The sequence below is a fragment of the Perissodus microlepis genome, chromosome 9, assembly GCF_051167445.1.
Source record: "Perissodus microlepis isolate ML-2025 ecotype Zambia chromosome 9, ASM5116744v1, whole genome shotgun sequence".
Classification (NCBI taxonomy): domain Eukaryota; kingdom Metazoa; phylum Chordata; class Actinopteri; order Cichliformes; family Cichlidae; genus Perissodus; species Perissodus microlepis.
Genome location: NC_140469.1, coordinates 31,334 through 45,865, shown reverse-complemented (window position 1 = coordinate 45,865; position 14,532 = coordinate 31,334). Strand labels below are relative to the sequence as shown.

The 14,532-nt window shown below is 41.3% G+C and overlaps 1 protein-coding gene across 1 annotated transcript in view; it reads left to right on the top strand.

Moving 5' to 3' along the window:
• Window positions 1–14,004, top strand: part of reck (reversion-inducing-cysteine-rich protein with kazal motifs) — a 69,259-nt gene extending 55,255 nt beyond the window's left edge. Inside the window, exons 18-21 of the mRNA XM_084938708.1 lie at window positions 4,796–5,006; window positions 5,393–5,466; window positions 9,594–9,749; window positions 10,691–14,004. Of these exons, the coding sequence (XP_084794834.1) occupies window positions 4,796–5,006; window positions 5,393–5,466; window positions 9,594–9,749; window positions 10,691–10,903 (654 nt within the window). The 3' untranslated portion in view covers window positions 10,904–14,004. The remainder of the gene's footprint in view (window positions 1–4,795; window positions 5,007–5,392; window positions 5,467–9,593; window positions 9,750–10,690) is intronic.
• The last annotated feature ends 528 nt before the right edge of the window (window positions 14,005–14,532 follow it).

Here is a 14,532-nt window from a genome sequence, read left to right as displayed (position 1 = left end):
CTCCTATTCTGACAGTTGTCATGATTCGGAGTGTTGATTCATTTAAACTAACATAATCGTCCTGCTGCAAACAGGTTTCTGTAAGGCAGAGTAAATCCATTTGTTGATCAATTATTAAGTCATGTACTAACAGAGACTCGGAGGAGAGAGACCTAATATTTAATAATCCACATTTCACTGGTTTTTTTTGTAAACATATATTTATTGAATTTTGTATTCATAAACATCCAACACTTTAAACACCTTGACTATGTGGCAGTAAGAAAGCACTAAGAAAACAAGACATTCAAAAAACAAATTTAAAAAAAATACTAAGGGAAATTAAAAAATATAAAATAAAAAACAAAAAAAAAGTACAGGATAGTCTATACTGTATACATTCCCAAATTTAGTTGCATATTTTCATTACATTATTCTCTCTCCAGTTCCTCAACATCCCCAGTCTTTAATAGCTCCAGGAACATTTTCCAAATGTCAAAAACTTCTGATGATCTTTTCCTAACCACATAGGTCAGTTTCTCAAGAACTAAACTTGATGATACACTGTTTAACCATTGGTCAAAAGAGGGGCCACCAACATTCTTCCAGCATATTGCAATGCAACATTTGGCCTGGAGTAAGCAAAGGTCAACCATCTTTCTCTCTGTCTGAGCTAAATTACAGTCATCTGAATAAATGCCTAAAATACAGACGTTAGGACTTAATGGGACAGGGTGATCTGAGAAATATATTTTAACACTGAGCACTAAAACTTTTGAATCTTTTCACACTCCCACAAACAGTGGTACAATGAACCTTTGTGATCAGTACACTTATAACATATGTCCAATATATTAGGATAAAATTTATTTAGTTTTGCAGGGGAGACATATGTTCGCATTATCCAGTTAAATTGAATCATTCTCAATCGGGTGTTGATGGTTTGGGTGTGTGTCTTTAAACATATTTCACTCCACTCGATGGGTGAAATATCTTCTTGTAAGTCTTGTATCCACTCCTGTCGCTTATTGTCTGAGGTGTCTCTATGCTTCTCAACCAACATGTTATAAAACTGAGTGACTAGTCTTTTACTAAAACAATTTTTTGTAACAAGCGTTTCTAGGATGGAAAATGGGGGCTGTTGCGTTGAATTGTTCAATCGAGCCAGAATAAAGCTTCTAAGTTGTAGGTATTTGAAGAAGTGTTTCTGAGGTACATCAAACTTTGCCCTCAACTCACTGAATGGCATAAGATTATGACTCTTATATGCATCTTGTATTTTCACTATGCCCTTGTGCAGCCATATTTTAAAACCCATGTCCTTGTGTGCCGGAGTAAAGAGCTCATTACCCCAGATTGGGGAGAAACAGGATAACCCCATGGGATCATCCAGTATTTTTTGAACTGTGTGCCAAACCACAATAGAATTTTTTTACAAAGGGATTAGTAGTATTTTTCTTTAAATTCTTAAGTGATGCCGAATATAAATAATTATCCAGCGCCAAACCTTTTGCAGACAGTTTTTCAATTTCTACCCACAGCAAGAAAACGTATTTAGAAAACCAAAACATTGTGGCCCTCAGCTGAGCAGCCCAATAATACCATTCTAGGTTTGGCAACTGTAGCCCTCCTCTATCATAGGACACGTAGAGGAGAGAGAGTCTAAGTCTTGGCTTCCTGTTGTTCCAGAAAAGATTAGAGAGAAGCTTTCTGTTTTTTGGGAAAAAAGAAGGTGGCGGGGCTAGTGGAACTGATTGAAAAGCATATAGGAATTTGGGTAATATGGTCATCTTTTTTATGTTTATTCTTCCCAGTATAGATATAGGCCATGTTGTCCATCTGTTGATCTCTTCCCCCAATTCTGCTGCCATGGGTTCGTAGTTGGTTGAACTAAGTTTGCTTATAGTTGGAGTTATTCTGATACCCAAGTATCGAAATCCTTATGCGGCATTCACAAATGGGTGGGATGCTAATGGTTTTCTCCTCTCATTACCATTTAAAAACATAATTGATGATTTTTCTCTGTTCACCTTGAATCCTGAGATTGTACCAAATTGATTAATCAATTCTGAGAGCAGGTATTGTTTCTGCAAGCTGTGATAAAAACAAAATAGTATCATCAGCATACATTGCTATCTTGTGTTCAATATCCATGGTCTTAATGCCGTGAATTGAGGTGTGTGATCTAACCACTATCGCCAGTGGTTCCATGTCTAAAACGAAAAGGTGAAATTGGTGACCCTTGTCTCGTACCTCGAAACAATTCAAAAGGGTGAGAGATGAAGTTATTAGTAGATATCATTGCAGTAGTATCAACAAGTATTATTTTGACCCATCCACAAAAATGTTCACCAAATCCAAACCGTTTAAGCACCTCGAGCATATACAGGGAGTGCAGAATTATTAGGCAAATGAGTATTTTGTCCACATCATCCTCTTCATGCATGTTGTCTTACTCCAAGCTGTATAGGCTCGAAACCCTACTACCAATTAAGCATATTAGGTGATGTGCATCTCTGTAATGAGAAGGGGTGTGGTCTAATGACATCAACACCCTATATCAGGTGTGCATAATTATTAGGCAACGTCCTTTCCTTTGGCAAAATGGGTCAAAAGAAGGACTTGACAGGCTCAGAAAAGTCAAAAATAGTGAGATATCTTGCAGAGGGATGCAGCAGTCTCAAAATTGCAAAGCTTCTGAAGCGTGATCATCGAACAATCAAGCGTTTCATTCAAAATAGTCAACAGGGTCGCAAGAAGCGTGTGGAAAAACCAAGGCGCAAAATAACTGCCCATGAACTGAGAAAAGTCAAGCGTGCAGCTGCCAAGATGCCACTTGCCACCAGTTTGGCCATATTTCAGAGCTGCAACATCACTGGAGTGCCCAAAAGCACAAGGTGTGCAATACTCAGAGACATGGCCAAGGTAAGAAAGGCTGAAAGACGACCACCACTGAACAAGGCACACAAGCTGAAACGTCAAGACTGGGCCAAGAAATATCTCAAGACTGATTTTTCTAAGGTTTTATGGACTGATGAAATGAGAGTGAGTCTTGATGGGCCAGATGGATGGGCCCGTGGCTGGATTGGTAAAGGGCAGAGAGCTCCAGTCTGACTCAGACGCCAGCAAGGTGGAGGTGGAGTACTGGTTTGGGCTGGTATCATCAAAGATGAGCTTGTGGGGCCTTTTCGGGTTGAGGATGGAGTCAAGCTCAACTCCCAGTCCTACTGCCAGTTTCTGGAAGACACCTTCTTCAAGCAGTGGTACAGGAAGAAGTCTGCATCCTTCAAGAAAAACATGATTTTCATGCAGGACAATGCTCCATCACACGCGTCCAAGTACTCCACAGCGTGGCTGGCAAGAAAGGGTATAAAAGAAGAAAAACTAATGACATGGCCTCCTTGTTCACCTGATCTGAACCCCATTGAGAACCTGTGGTCCATCATCAAATGTGAGATTTACAAGGAGGGACAACAGTACACCTCTCTGAACAGTGTCTGGGAGGCTGTGGTTGCTGCTGCACGCAATGTTGATGGTGAACAGATCAAAACACTGACAGAATCCATGGATGGCAGGCTTTTGAGTGTCCTTGCAAAGAAAGGTGGCTATATTGGTCGCTGATTTGTTTTTGTTTTGTTTTTGAATGTCAGAAATGTATATTTGTGAATGTGGAGATGTTATATTGGTTTCACTGGTAAAAATAAATCATTGAAATGGGTATATATTTGTTTTTTGTTAAGTTGCCTAATAATTATGCACAGTAATAGTCACCTGCACACACAGATATCCCCCTAAAATAGCTAAAACTAAAAACAAACTAAAAACTACTTCCAAAAACATTCAGCTTTGATATTAATGCGTTTTTTGGGTTCATTGAGAACATGGTTGTTGCTCAATAATAAAATTATTCCTCAAAAATACAACTTGCCTAATAATTCTGCACTCCCTGTAGGGCCATTCCACTCGGTCAAATGCTTTTTCTGCATCGAGAGATAAGATTGCATTACAGGGAACTCTTCACAGGCATGAATTATATTAAGAACTCTCCTCACATTGTGAAACCCCTGTCGGCTTTGCACAAAACCATTTTGGTCCGTATGTGTAATGGCAGGTAGTATCCTTTCTAGTCTCATTGCTAAAACTTTTGCTATAATCTTTGCATCGGAATTTAAAAGTGATATGGGTCTGTATGAACCTCGTTCAGGGGCCTCTTTGCCTGGCTTTAGAATAAGAGTGATCAGAGCATTTCGTAATGAAGTAGGGAGACTCCCGGTTTTAAAGGATTCCAAATACACATCTAACAATGGGGCTATTATTTTCTCTTTAAATAGTTTATAAATATCTATCGGGAGCCCATCTGGGCCAGCTGTTTTACGTCCTTTCATGCTTGTGATGGCATTAGAGACATCATTCAGATCCAAATCCAAAAGTATAATTCTAAGGATTTTACGCCGGGAGCTCACCAAAAGCCATATGTTTAGCCACGCCCCCGACATTTCACAGTTTTACTCTTTGGTTTGGTATTGTTCTGCACTCTCTTCTTTTTTACTCATAACTAAAAGAAGTTTAGTTATTTCATTGTTGCTTTTTTAAATTTGCAAAATCTTCTTGTTGATCGAAGATGACTCACAGTTTTGTCCATTTGAAATTATTTCAAAAACACAACAAAGGTACATTCTAGTTTCGTCTAGTGCTTTTTATCAGACTAACAGTACATTAAACATAGCTTTTGGTTGCATGTATGTATAGTACAAAAAGAACACAATCAAATACACTTCCCATAATGTAAATAGTGCCTGGTATGTTCTGTCCTCAGGAAGGCTGCAGAAAGCCAAAACAAGTCTGTGGCCATAATGGCGAAACCTACAACACGGTGTGTGGCGCCTATTCTGACCGTGTCGCTGTGGACTATGAGGCCCCCTGCAGAGCCGTGGGAGCCGTCTCTGACGTGGCCCCTGACTCAGCCTGCAGTTTGGTTTCATGTCCAAGTCTGTCCACTCCAGGCTGCCACCCTGTCACTCCACCAGGTGAGTGGAGTAGCACCATACATGAAAAGGTTAACTGGGGTCAGCCAACAGATAAAATTACACTGTGTACATGACATTTATGTAGCGTCATGGGCAGTACGGTGGTACAGTAGTGAGGACTGGTTCCTGGCAGGGGCCTTTCTGTGTGGAGAGCGCATGTTCACCCTGTGCCTGCATGATGACTGCAGCTCCCTCAGGCCAGGACATGCATTTTAGGTTAACTGGTGATGCTAAGTTGACTGTGGATGTGAGGTAAAGTGGTTAAAGTGAAATTTATGAATGTTTTCAAAAAATGTCTGAAACACTTTTAACTGTCAGTACAAGTAGGATAGTGTCACATAAAGACATTGTATTTTATTATAATATGTTCTCTGAACTTTATCCAGGAGCCTGTTGTCCCATATGTGCCAGCATCCTGCAGATCCTCTGGAGCAAAGAGCGAATGAACACGTTCTCAAAGGTATGGACGGTTCACAGCTGTTTGTTTGTTTAGGTAACAAATCCACTGTCCAGTATGATATGTTTATGAATGATTTATGCTGATGACAAAGGGAGTTTCAAAGTACTATTTTCTTTAATCAGTGTTGTTAGGTTTGACTTATAGGTAGGGTATGAAAGCTAGAGCAGGTAAAATAAGTATTGACCAGTTTTCATGGTGATGTGTTGTAACAACCCGTACAATCCACACATTCAAAGAAATCAAACATACATGTCCATAAATTATGTGTAAGAATGAGAAATGACACATGTAAAATGAAGAAAGGGAGGTGCAAAAAGGCGTGGAAAGTTATGACACCAGCTGAAATCTGTCAGTAAATAGAAAGCAGTCTTGCAAGCTAATAGAAGCTGGTTCAGTCCCAACTGATGGCCTATAAAACGCTGTCTCATTACCGAGGTGTACACCAGAAACATTTCATAATAGATAAAACCGTGAGCTCTCTCAAGATATTCACATCCTTATTTTTCAAAACATACTGAAAGCACTGTTTAGAGAAGAACTACTGAAGGTTCCAGTGGGCACTGTTGGGACCATAATCCCAAAGCATCCACTATAAACTGGCTACAACCAGGCGCTGCCCTTAAGATTTCAGGTAGAGGAGTAAAAAGAATGATCAAAAGGGTTGTGCAAGAGCCAAGGACGACTTGTGGAGGGCTACAGAAGGACCTGGAATCAGCAGGTACAAGTGTTTCAAAGAAAACCATAAGCAATTCACTCAACCGCCTGTATGCACACTCACCATGCAAGACGCCATTGTTTAAGAAAAAGTATGTTGAAGTCCGTTTAAAGTTTGATGAAATTTGCCTGTGAAGTACTGGGAGAAGATGGTCTGGTCAGATGAGACCAAGATTGAACTCTTTGGATGCCACATCATGTTTGGAGGGAAAGGGTACTGCATATCGCCCCAGAAACACCATACCCAAACTGAAATTTGGTGCTGGGAACATCATAGCGTCGGGCTGTTTGTTCTCTATTCACCACTGGCATTCTTCATGTAATTGAATGAAGGATGAATGGGAGAATGTACCAACACATTCTTGATAAAAATCTGCTGCCAAGATGATGAAGATGAAAAGAGGGTCGTTGCTGCAGCAAGACAATGATCCCAAACAAACAGCCAAAGGAAGGAAGCTAAAGCTGCTGGAAGGGCCCAGTCACATGACCTGAATCTGTGGAAAGCTAAGCTAAGAGTTCATACAAGGGGCCCACAAAAGCTTCAGGTTCTGAAGACTGACGGCCAAAATCAGGAGGACAATAAATGTTCCCCATGTGGATCAAATAAGCTAGTTCAGTACTTTTTGTCTGTGTCATTTCTCATTAATACTCCACTTAATTGGATTTCTCCGTGTTTGTGGATTGGATGGGTTGTTAAACACACCTGGTGAGAATTCAATAGCGCCTTTAGAGATAGATTTACTTATAAAATTTCTGATGTGTTATTCCCACACAGGGATGCTGTGTGAGACTTTGTCTGAGCTGCTCTAGCATTGTCCTCTATGGGCAAGGGAGATGGAGGAGGCTGTGCTTATGACATTCATGGGAGAACTGTAAATCCTGTCTTAATGAGACTGACACTGGATGAACGAGAAGGATGGTGGCTACATTTTGATGTATATATTATACCAGCGGTCCCCAACCCCCGGGCCTCGGACCGGTACCGGTCCGTGAGTCGTTTGGTACCGGACCGCGAGAGTTGAGGCTCAGGTGTGAAATGTTTGGTTTTCAGGGTTTTTATCGGTTTTCAGCGTTATTTTGTTATCGTTTTTATCGTTAACTCGGTTTTCCTGGGTCTTTTCACGTGTGTTATGAATAAAATCTTCTTTTTTTTTTGGTACCGGTACTGGTTTTATTTTGTTGTATTTATCCGCGACACCTTAAAGGCCGGTCCGTGAAAATATTGTCAGGCATAAACCGGTCCGTGGCGCAAAAAAGGTTGGAGACCGCTGTATTATACCATCAAACCCATAAATATTTGGACAGAGACAATTTATGTTTTTTTATTTTGGTTGTGTACATTACCACAATGAATTTGAAATGAAGCAACTCAGGTGCAGTTGAAGAGCTTTCAGCTTTAAGTCAGTGGGACTGCCTAAAACTGTGAGGACCCACAGCATTCTTCTAACACAGTCCCTTCATTTTAGGGGCTCAGAGTTGGACAGATTGGTGCAGTGTGCAGCACTGTAGCCTCACCTGAGTTCAGTTCCACCATCAGCCTTTCTGTGTGGAGACTGCATGTTCTCACTGTGTTGCCGTGGGTTCTCCGGGTACTCTGGCTTCCTTCCACAGTCCAATGAAGTGCAGTTAGTGGGGTTAGGTTAACTGGTAAATCTAAAGTATCCATAGGTACGAATGTGAGTGCGAATGGTTGAAAGACCAGACAAAGAGCGACTCAGAAGAACACCATGGGAACCGTTCACCCTGCCTGAGATAGGGTTACCAGGCCCCGCCCTAGAGCCCGGCCGGCGGAGGGTGCCCGAGGGCGAGCATCTGGTGACTGTAGAAGTAATAATGCTCTTCATCCAGGAAGGTCTTTTCATTGGCCTTCAGGTCAACGGTGATCCAGGGTTTCTTACTGGGAAAACAGACATACAGTCCTAGTTGGGATGATGTATCCTCACAGAAATGTGTATGGTCAGTGATGCAGTCTGTGCTGCTGTTGATGTCTTCCCCATATGGATCATCCCAGTCTGTGGCATCCAAGCAGTGCTGCAGGGTCTGGCTGGCATCCTGACTCCACCTCCTCACAGACTTGGTGGAAACAGGAAGTCTTTGAACACATCAACATGCATACATCCTTTTTCTCAGAGGTTTATTCATTTTACAGACTGCTGGGAGGTTGTCAGAGTGGAGTCCAGACTGATGTGATTCAATCATCACAAACGTCTCAGGGTGTTTACACTGTAGGTCAGCTACAGTCGTGTGGAAGAGGTCACGTGCCCCATCAGCTGATGCTGGTACATAAACACCAGTCAATAAGCTGAGGGTGTACTGAGTGATCAGCACTAGGTTACTCTATAAAATTGTCTTTCTTTTCTCAAGCACATCAAAATAGTTTACAACATAACAGGTTACACATCACACCACAACGTTTCCATAAAAGCATGATTGGGAATCCTAACATCCAGAAAATATAGATCGATATGTAGAAAAAATCAAACCCAGACACTCAGAGGACGCCATGCCTGCCTGGATTACTTCATGTCAGAGGAAGAGACAGTGATGTGGAGGTGCTGATGGATGTCCTGATCATAAATCAGTAAATGTTGTGGTGTGATGAGGCTGTAGTAACCTGTGCTTTTCCCAAGCACAGGTTACTACACTGGAACGGTCACCACACAGTCTCTTGTGTTATAAAGTGCTTCACGAACCTGAACATTACGGCTAACAGCTGTAGATTTTCCTGTTTCAGTGAAGCTAGCCCAACAACAAAGAGCCACTTACTGTTAACAGACAGTGACAGTGGACAGATTACCAACATAGGACTCATAGTTGCAGCTGGGGGCGGCACAAACGTGACCCCCTCAGTAGCTGGCTAACATAAACTGATGTACTGACCCAACCAACCAATCTGGTGGCATCACGCTCTGTACTGACACAACATGGTGCTGAACATGTTCTGTAACCTTTCATTTTAAGCACTTTGGTTTTTAAATCCAGGCAGACAGACAGAGTGAAGTCTTTTTTTCATGTAAATGAACTACTGCTGTCAGCGTTAATCTCGTTAAAATGACGTTAACGCCATAACCGCATTAACGTAGCAAATCTCCATTAGTGTCAACGTGTTAGCGCGGTTAGTGCAGTACCGCGTTAGCGCTGTGCAGCCCCACGAAGGGGAGATTTGCTGCGTTAACGTGGTTATGGCGTTAACGTCATTTTAACTAGATTAACGCTGAGAGCACTACTAGAAATGCATCGATTTCTGTAGTAAGCTCAATGCTGTCATTATATTTGTGTCGGTGTTTTCCAGTAAAGACAGATACTGTGGTACTGTGCTGGGAGCATTCGTTGCCCTCATTAAAGTGTCACTGACCTGTTGTATGAAAGTTGGACAGCAACATGAATGTAATGCTGTCTGTCGCTGCGTGCAGCTGAACAAGAAGCAGCCGGTGACGGTCCACGATGTCCTTCAGATCCTGCGGCCTCACATCTCAGTGCCGCAGTGCGATGTTTTCGGCTACCTGAGTATTGACCACCTGCTGGTGGTCATCATCGCCCCAATGGACCAGCAGCCAACACCTCTGCAGGTAACAAACACCATCGTGCACACACACAGATATAGTCTGTTATATCTGTTGTTCTGCACACGCTTATGTGTTGCTGTTCTTTACTTTGATGAGAATGTGTGAACATTGTGTTCACAGTGTTTGCAGTGAAAGGCTACACTTTAGCTGTGTGACATTCCCCCTGAATGAATTAATAGCATGTATTTGTGTGTGTTGCTGTCACATGATCTTTTAATCACGTGTTCTGTTCGGCAGTCGTGACGAGCACAGTTCAGGTCTCAATGCTTTGTTGTGCCAAACACATTGTTTCCCCAAGAAGAGCAGCTTTGGCGCTCTGTAGGCTTTATTGGATTTATTTATGTTATATTATTATCTGTGTGGATGTTATGCTGCAGTCGACGGGGTGAAGGCTGAGGGGAACGTTGGAGATGAACCAAACAAGTCAGGTCTCCAACTTTATTTCGTTACGGGACCAGTTGATCAAATCCATAATAATCCATTCTTTAGGTTTTAGAGAACAAGACTGAGCAAATCTTTGAGGGTTAGAGTTAGACGAAACTAGACAAAGACATAGAAGCAGCAGCAGGGAAGATAAGGGAGGGAGAGGGTGAAAGATGGGTCCGCCTCCTCTGAGAGCCAAAGAGAAGAGTCATGAAGCATGCAGTTAGGCCTGGATAGTTGAGGTTCAGTGGGATTAGGCCTCCCCATGCAGTATTTCTACCTAACTCACCTTTTTCACTCACTATGTGTTTATGAACCAAATTGCATTTAACTGTTGTTATTAACGTGCAGCTTTCTTACATAGTGGGTCTTCCTCCTAGCAGCCACAGCAGTCAGCTTTCCCTAGGATCTGCTGCTACCAAGCCCTTGCTCACAGCGTGTTGTTTTTTGGGTCTTTTCCATACAGTATAAAGCACCTTGTGGTGACTGTTGTTGTGTATAAATAATGTTTTGTTTTGCAGATTGAAGCCTGCAGTAAAGAGGCTGAGAAGATTGACTCCCTCATCAACTATGCCAGCCCCACTCTGGTGTCCCACGTCCCTCTGTCTGCCTTCCTCACCTCTGAAATCAAGACATCTTCCATCCGCTCCTCAGGGAGCACGCCATGGTCACCTCTGACACCTGCCCTGTGTTTCCTTCTGGGTCTCCTTGTTACACCGGCTCCAGTGCTCTAAGTGCCAGCCTCTGTGACTCCCAGTGTGCCAAAGTCAGGATGGTGGGCGTGTTCTGGCAGCAATGAACAGACGATCGTGATGACAATCATTCCTATTGACTGACCTGCGTTTCAAACAATCAGGGTGGTTCAAAGCTTTTGTATCAACTGTGTTTAGTGACTAGTTACTCACTGGATTTCCCAGCCAGTGTGTGTGTGTGTGTGTGTGTGTGTGTGTGTGTGCGCATGTGTGCGTGCGTGCGTGCGTGTGTGTGTGTGTACGTGTGTGCATGTGTGTGTGCATGTGTGTGTGTGTGTGTATGTGTGATAGATACTGTTTATCCATCCGTCCCAGGAGCACCAGGAGGGGGCGCTGATGTGTATGTTTGATTCAAGACTGCACAAAGTATCCTTGTTAAGCAGGACATCACACACACATCATTTTTGGTGTCACTACATCCAGGTATCTGTGTACATTGCAAACATACATTGGAACATATATAATGAAGGGCACACGTTTAAAGCCTGTGGTACATGACAGTGTGCCGCATGTGGACCTGGTGATTGAACCTCTAACCTCAGCAGTATTATTGCTCAAACTGAGCCCAACTAATCCAAACACAGTTTGAAGGACTGGCTAAACAAAGTCTCCAAAGTCAACTTTTCCAGGATATTTAGTCCGTGCCATCGGCCCATCTTCTGTGAAAAAAGCTCCCAGTTTGGACTGGGGAGACAGACACCCAGGTACTGGTCTACTTCACGTAGCAGTGATCTAAAACCTTGGTGAGTTTCACCTGATCACATAAAGCTTTTGTCCAAACAAACCTGGTAACACTATACTTGAAGTGGTGCTCATAAAATATCATTAATAGATTGTATTATAAGGTAGAGAACCTACAGTAACACAGAAAAAGCACCTGCTGACAGTGGAAAGGAAAACCCCCTCTTAACAGAAAGAAGCAGGGAGGGTTAAATAAATAATAAATATAAATAATAAAAAAAGTCAGATATAGAATAACTTGACCACCAGCTTTGGTCCCCACATAACGACATGAACGACATCATGTCTTTGTTGCACACCATTGGCTGCATTTCCCACGGGGGCTAAACGAGCCCGGGCCACTCCTGCCTGGCCCCATGGCACATGGTTACCTGCTCACCCACTGAGCTAAACTGGCACCTCAGCATAAATATTAAAAAGAAATATTGTTTGAATTTTTAATGCCTTTTTCTGGTATTAGAACATGTAATAATGAGTTTAATGCCGTCAGTTAAACTGACCTATTTTATGAGCGTCACTTCTAACAAAGTGCTGCCTTGACATTCCTCAAACTCAATGAGAATCAACAATGAACCTTACAGCAGCAGAAAGGCCTGACCATCACTCCCTGTGTGATCCAGTAGCTCTGAATAACAAAAGGGAAGTTTTCTGTTTATATATATATGAGAAGCAATAAGCCATTCACTAACAGAAAGGACAATCAGTTGCTACCCACAATCCACTGTGGGCAGATTTTCCACAGTATGCCTTATGTCTTATATGAAGTATTAATAAAAATGCAATATAAGAAATATCTCTATATTTTATATGTATCTGTCTGATTATGTGCCATGTTTCTGAAATAAATAGTTGCTATTCTTTGTTGCATGATGACAATTATAAAATGTGTTTACTCCAGAACATAATATAATATGTTTTTCCCATCTCTATGTGTGTATCTGCCTGTATAGCACAATGTGTCTCTATATCTAACAGTATTACTGTGCTAGGCAGCTCTGTAGCAGGGAACCCATCCGTCTGTTATTATTAGCATTATTATTATTACCAACTAAGTGTTTTTTTTCTCTTACTGAGCCTGGGCTGCTTTGTTATGGTAAAAGTGTTTAATTTCAGTTTACAGTAAAAAAAAACAAAAAAAAACTAAAAAGTTCTAACTAAGCTGCAACAGTTCAACCTTTTGGAAGTACTCGCATTCACTTTGTTGACTCACATGATGCTTCTCTTCTTTAATATGAGGCCTGTTGTCCTGATGTTTAGCTCTATATTTTTATTTTTGTAGATTTGCTTTATATTCATCTGTTTTCTACATGAGTTTCAGTTTAATTGTTTATGTTGTATTGTCCCCTCTTTGCTAAATGTTTGAAACATGCAGTCTTTTTAAGGACCACGCCCTCAAAGATGCTGTGTTCTCATTGGCCGAGGAGAAGTGTCTGTACTTTGTAATCATTCAGTGTCCGGAACACAGAAGTTAAAGAAAGCACACGAGGAAATAAAAAAATAAAATTGTATGGACAAATCGAAGCCTTTGGCTTTTTACTGTAACAGTTTTGTTTAAAAGAATCTGTATATTTTAGATGAAGAGAGGGCATAATAGTTCCTCTTTAAGTCAAAGCTGGCATGATTGATTTAAATGGATTCTGTATAGAAATAAAAAATGCACATAGAAACATTACTTTATTTTTAGCAACTTGTACCTAATAATAAATATTTTTTAAAAAAAACATAGTTTGTCTTTTTAGGGTAAGGTAACTCATAAGGCTTTAGCTTAATTACCCGTAAGAGTTATCAGTTAGCTAGTTAATGTTAACTTTAGCTAGATAAACCGGCTAATATCTTTGTTAGCTAATTTGTCAAGTCTTGAGTTTAAAACTCAGTTAAATGACCTTTTTTGTTTCTAGTTCACTAGAATCTGCAAAATGTATATTTGATGACTGCATACATGATATATGAGCATAGCATGTAAAGATTAAAAAAAGCTAATGCTAGGAGAATGCTAAAAGGTTTTTCTTCAAGCTTTCTTCAAATGGGCAGACAGTATTTTTCATTCATTGTAGGATAAAGACAATCATCTTCATTGTTACTACACTGTATTCAAAAAGGAAAAGAGATTGTAATTTGTATAGTGTAACATGTTCTGAGAGGCTAGGTTCTTACTTTGGGCAGCTAGTTAGCTAGGTTTGCTGGGTAAATAGCTGCTGCATTGTGAGATGAATGTTTATGCGCCATGTTTCCCTTCAGGAAAAGGAATTTTAAGCTTTTAATGTTAAGGCCTATTTGGAATGGGCTAGAGTAATCAATGTACTCAGCAGAGATGGTTTCTGTAATTAAAAAAAATGGCATGACCTCTCAGTCTCTGTTACTATTCATTATTCCTTTTACCAAATTGTTGTCTTATCTGTTTTCTTGAATGGGTTTGACTCCAAAGATACCGTAAATTAAAATTTGAGGAAATATGAAAGAGCAGTACCACCTCTTACAGTGAAGGCTGGAAAGAAATAACACAACCTCTATATCATTTGCTGCAAAAGTGATCAAATCTGCACTGACATTTCCAGACCTCTCTAAATAGTGAACAGCGCAGTGAAAGATGGGTCGTTCATATTTAACCCACCGAGGTTAAATATGATAAACACATAAATCCTCAGAGAAAAAGGCAGAATCCAACAGTCCAGCTGCAGGTGGGCGGCCGCGGTGGGGGGCCTGGGTCAGCACCATTGGATCATCTTGTAGATCGTGCGCAGGTTTAAGCTGGTCCATTGAAACCACCTCCTGCTGACCCCCGAAGTCCAAAATGAAATGCTTGTGGCCTGGTTTAAGAACTCTATATGGGCCGTCATAAAGCGGACGCAAGAGAGGTTGATGGGCATCGT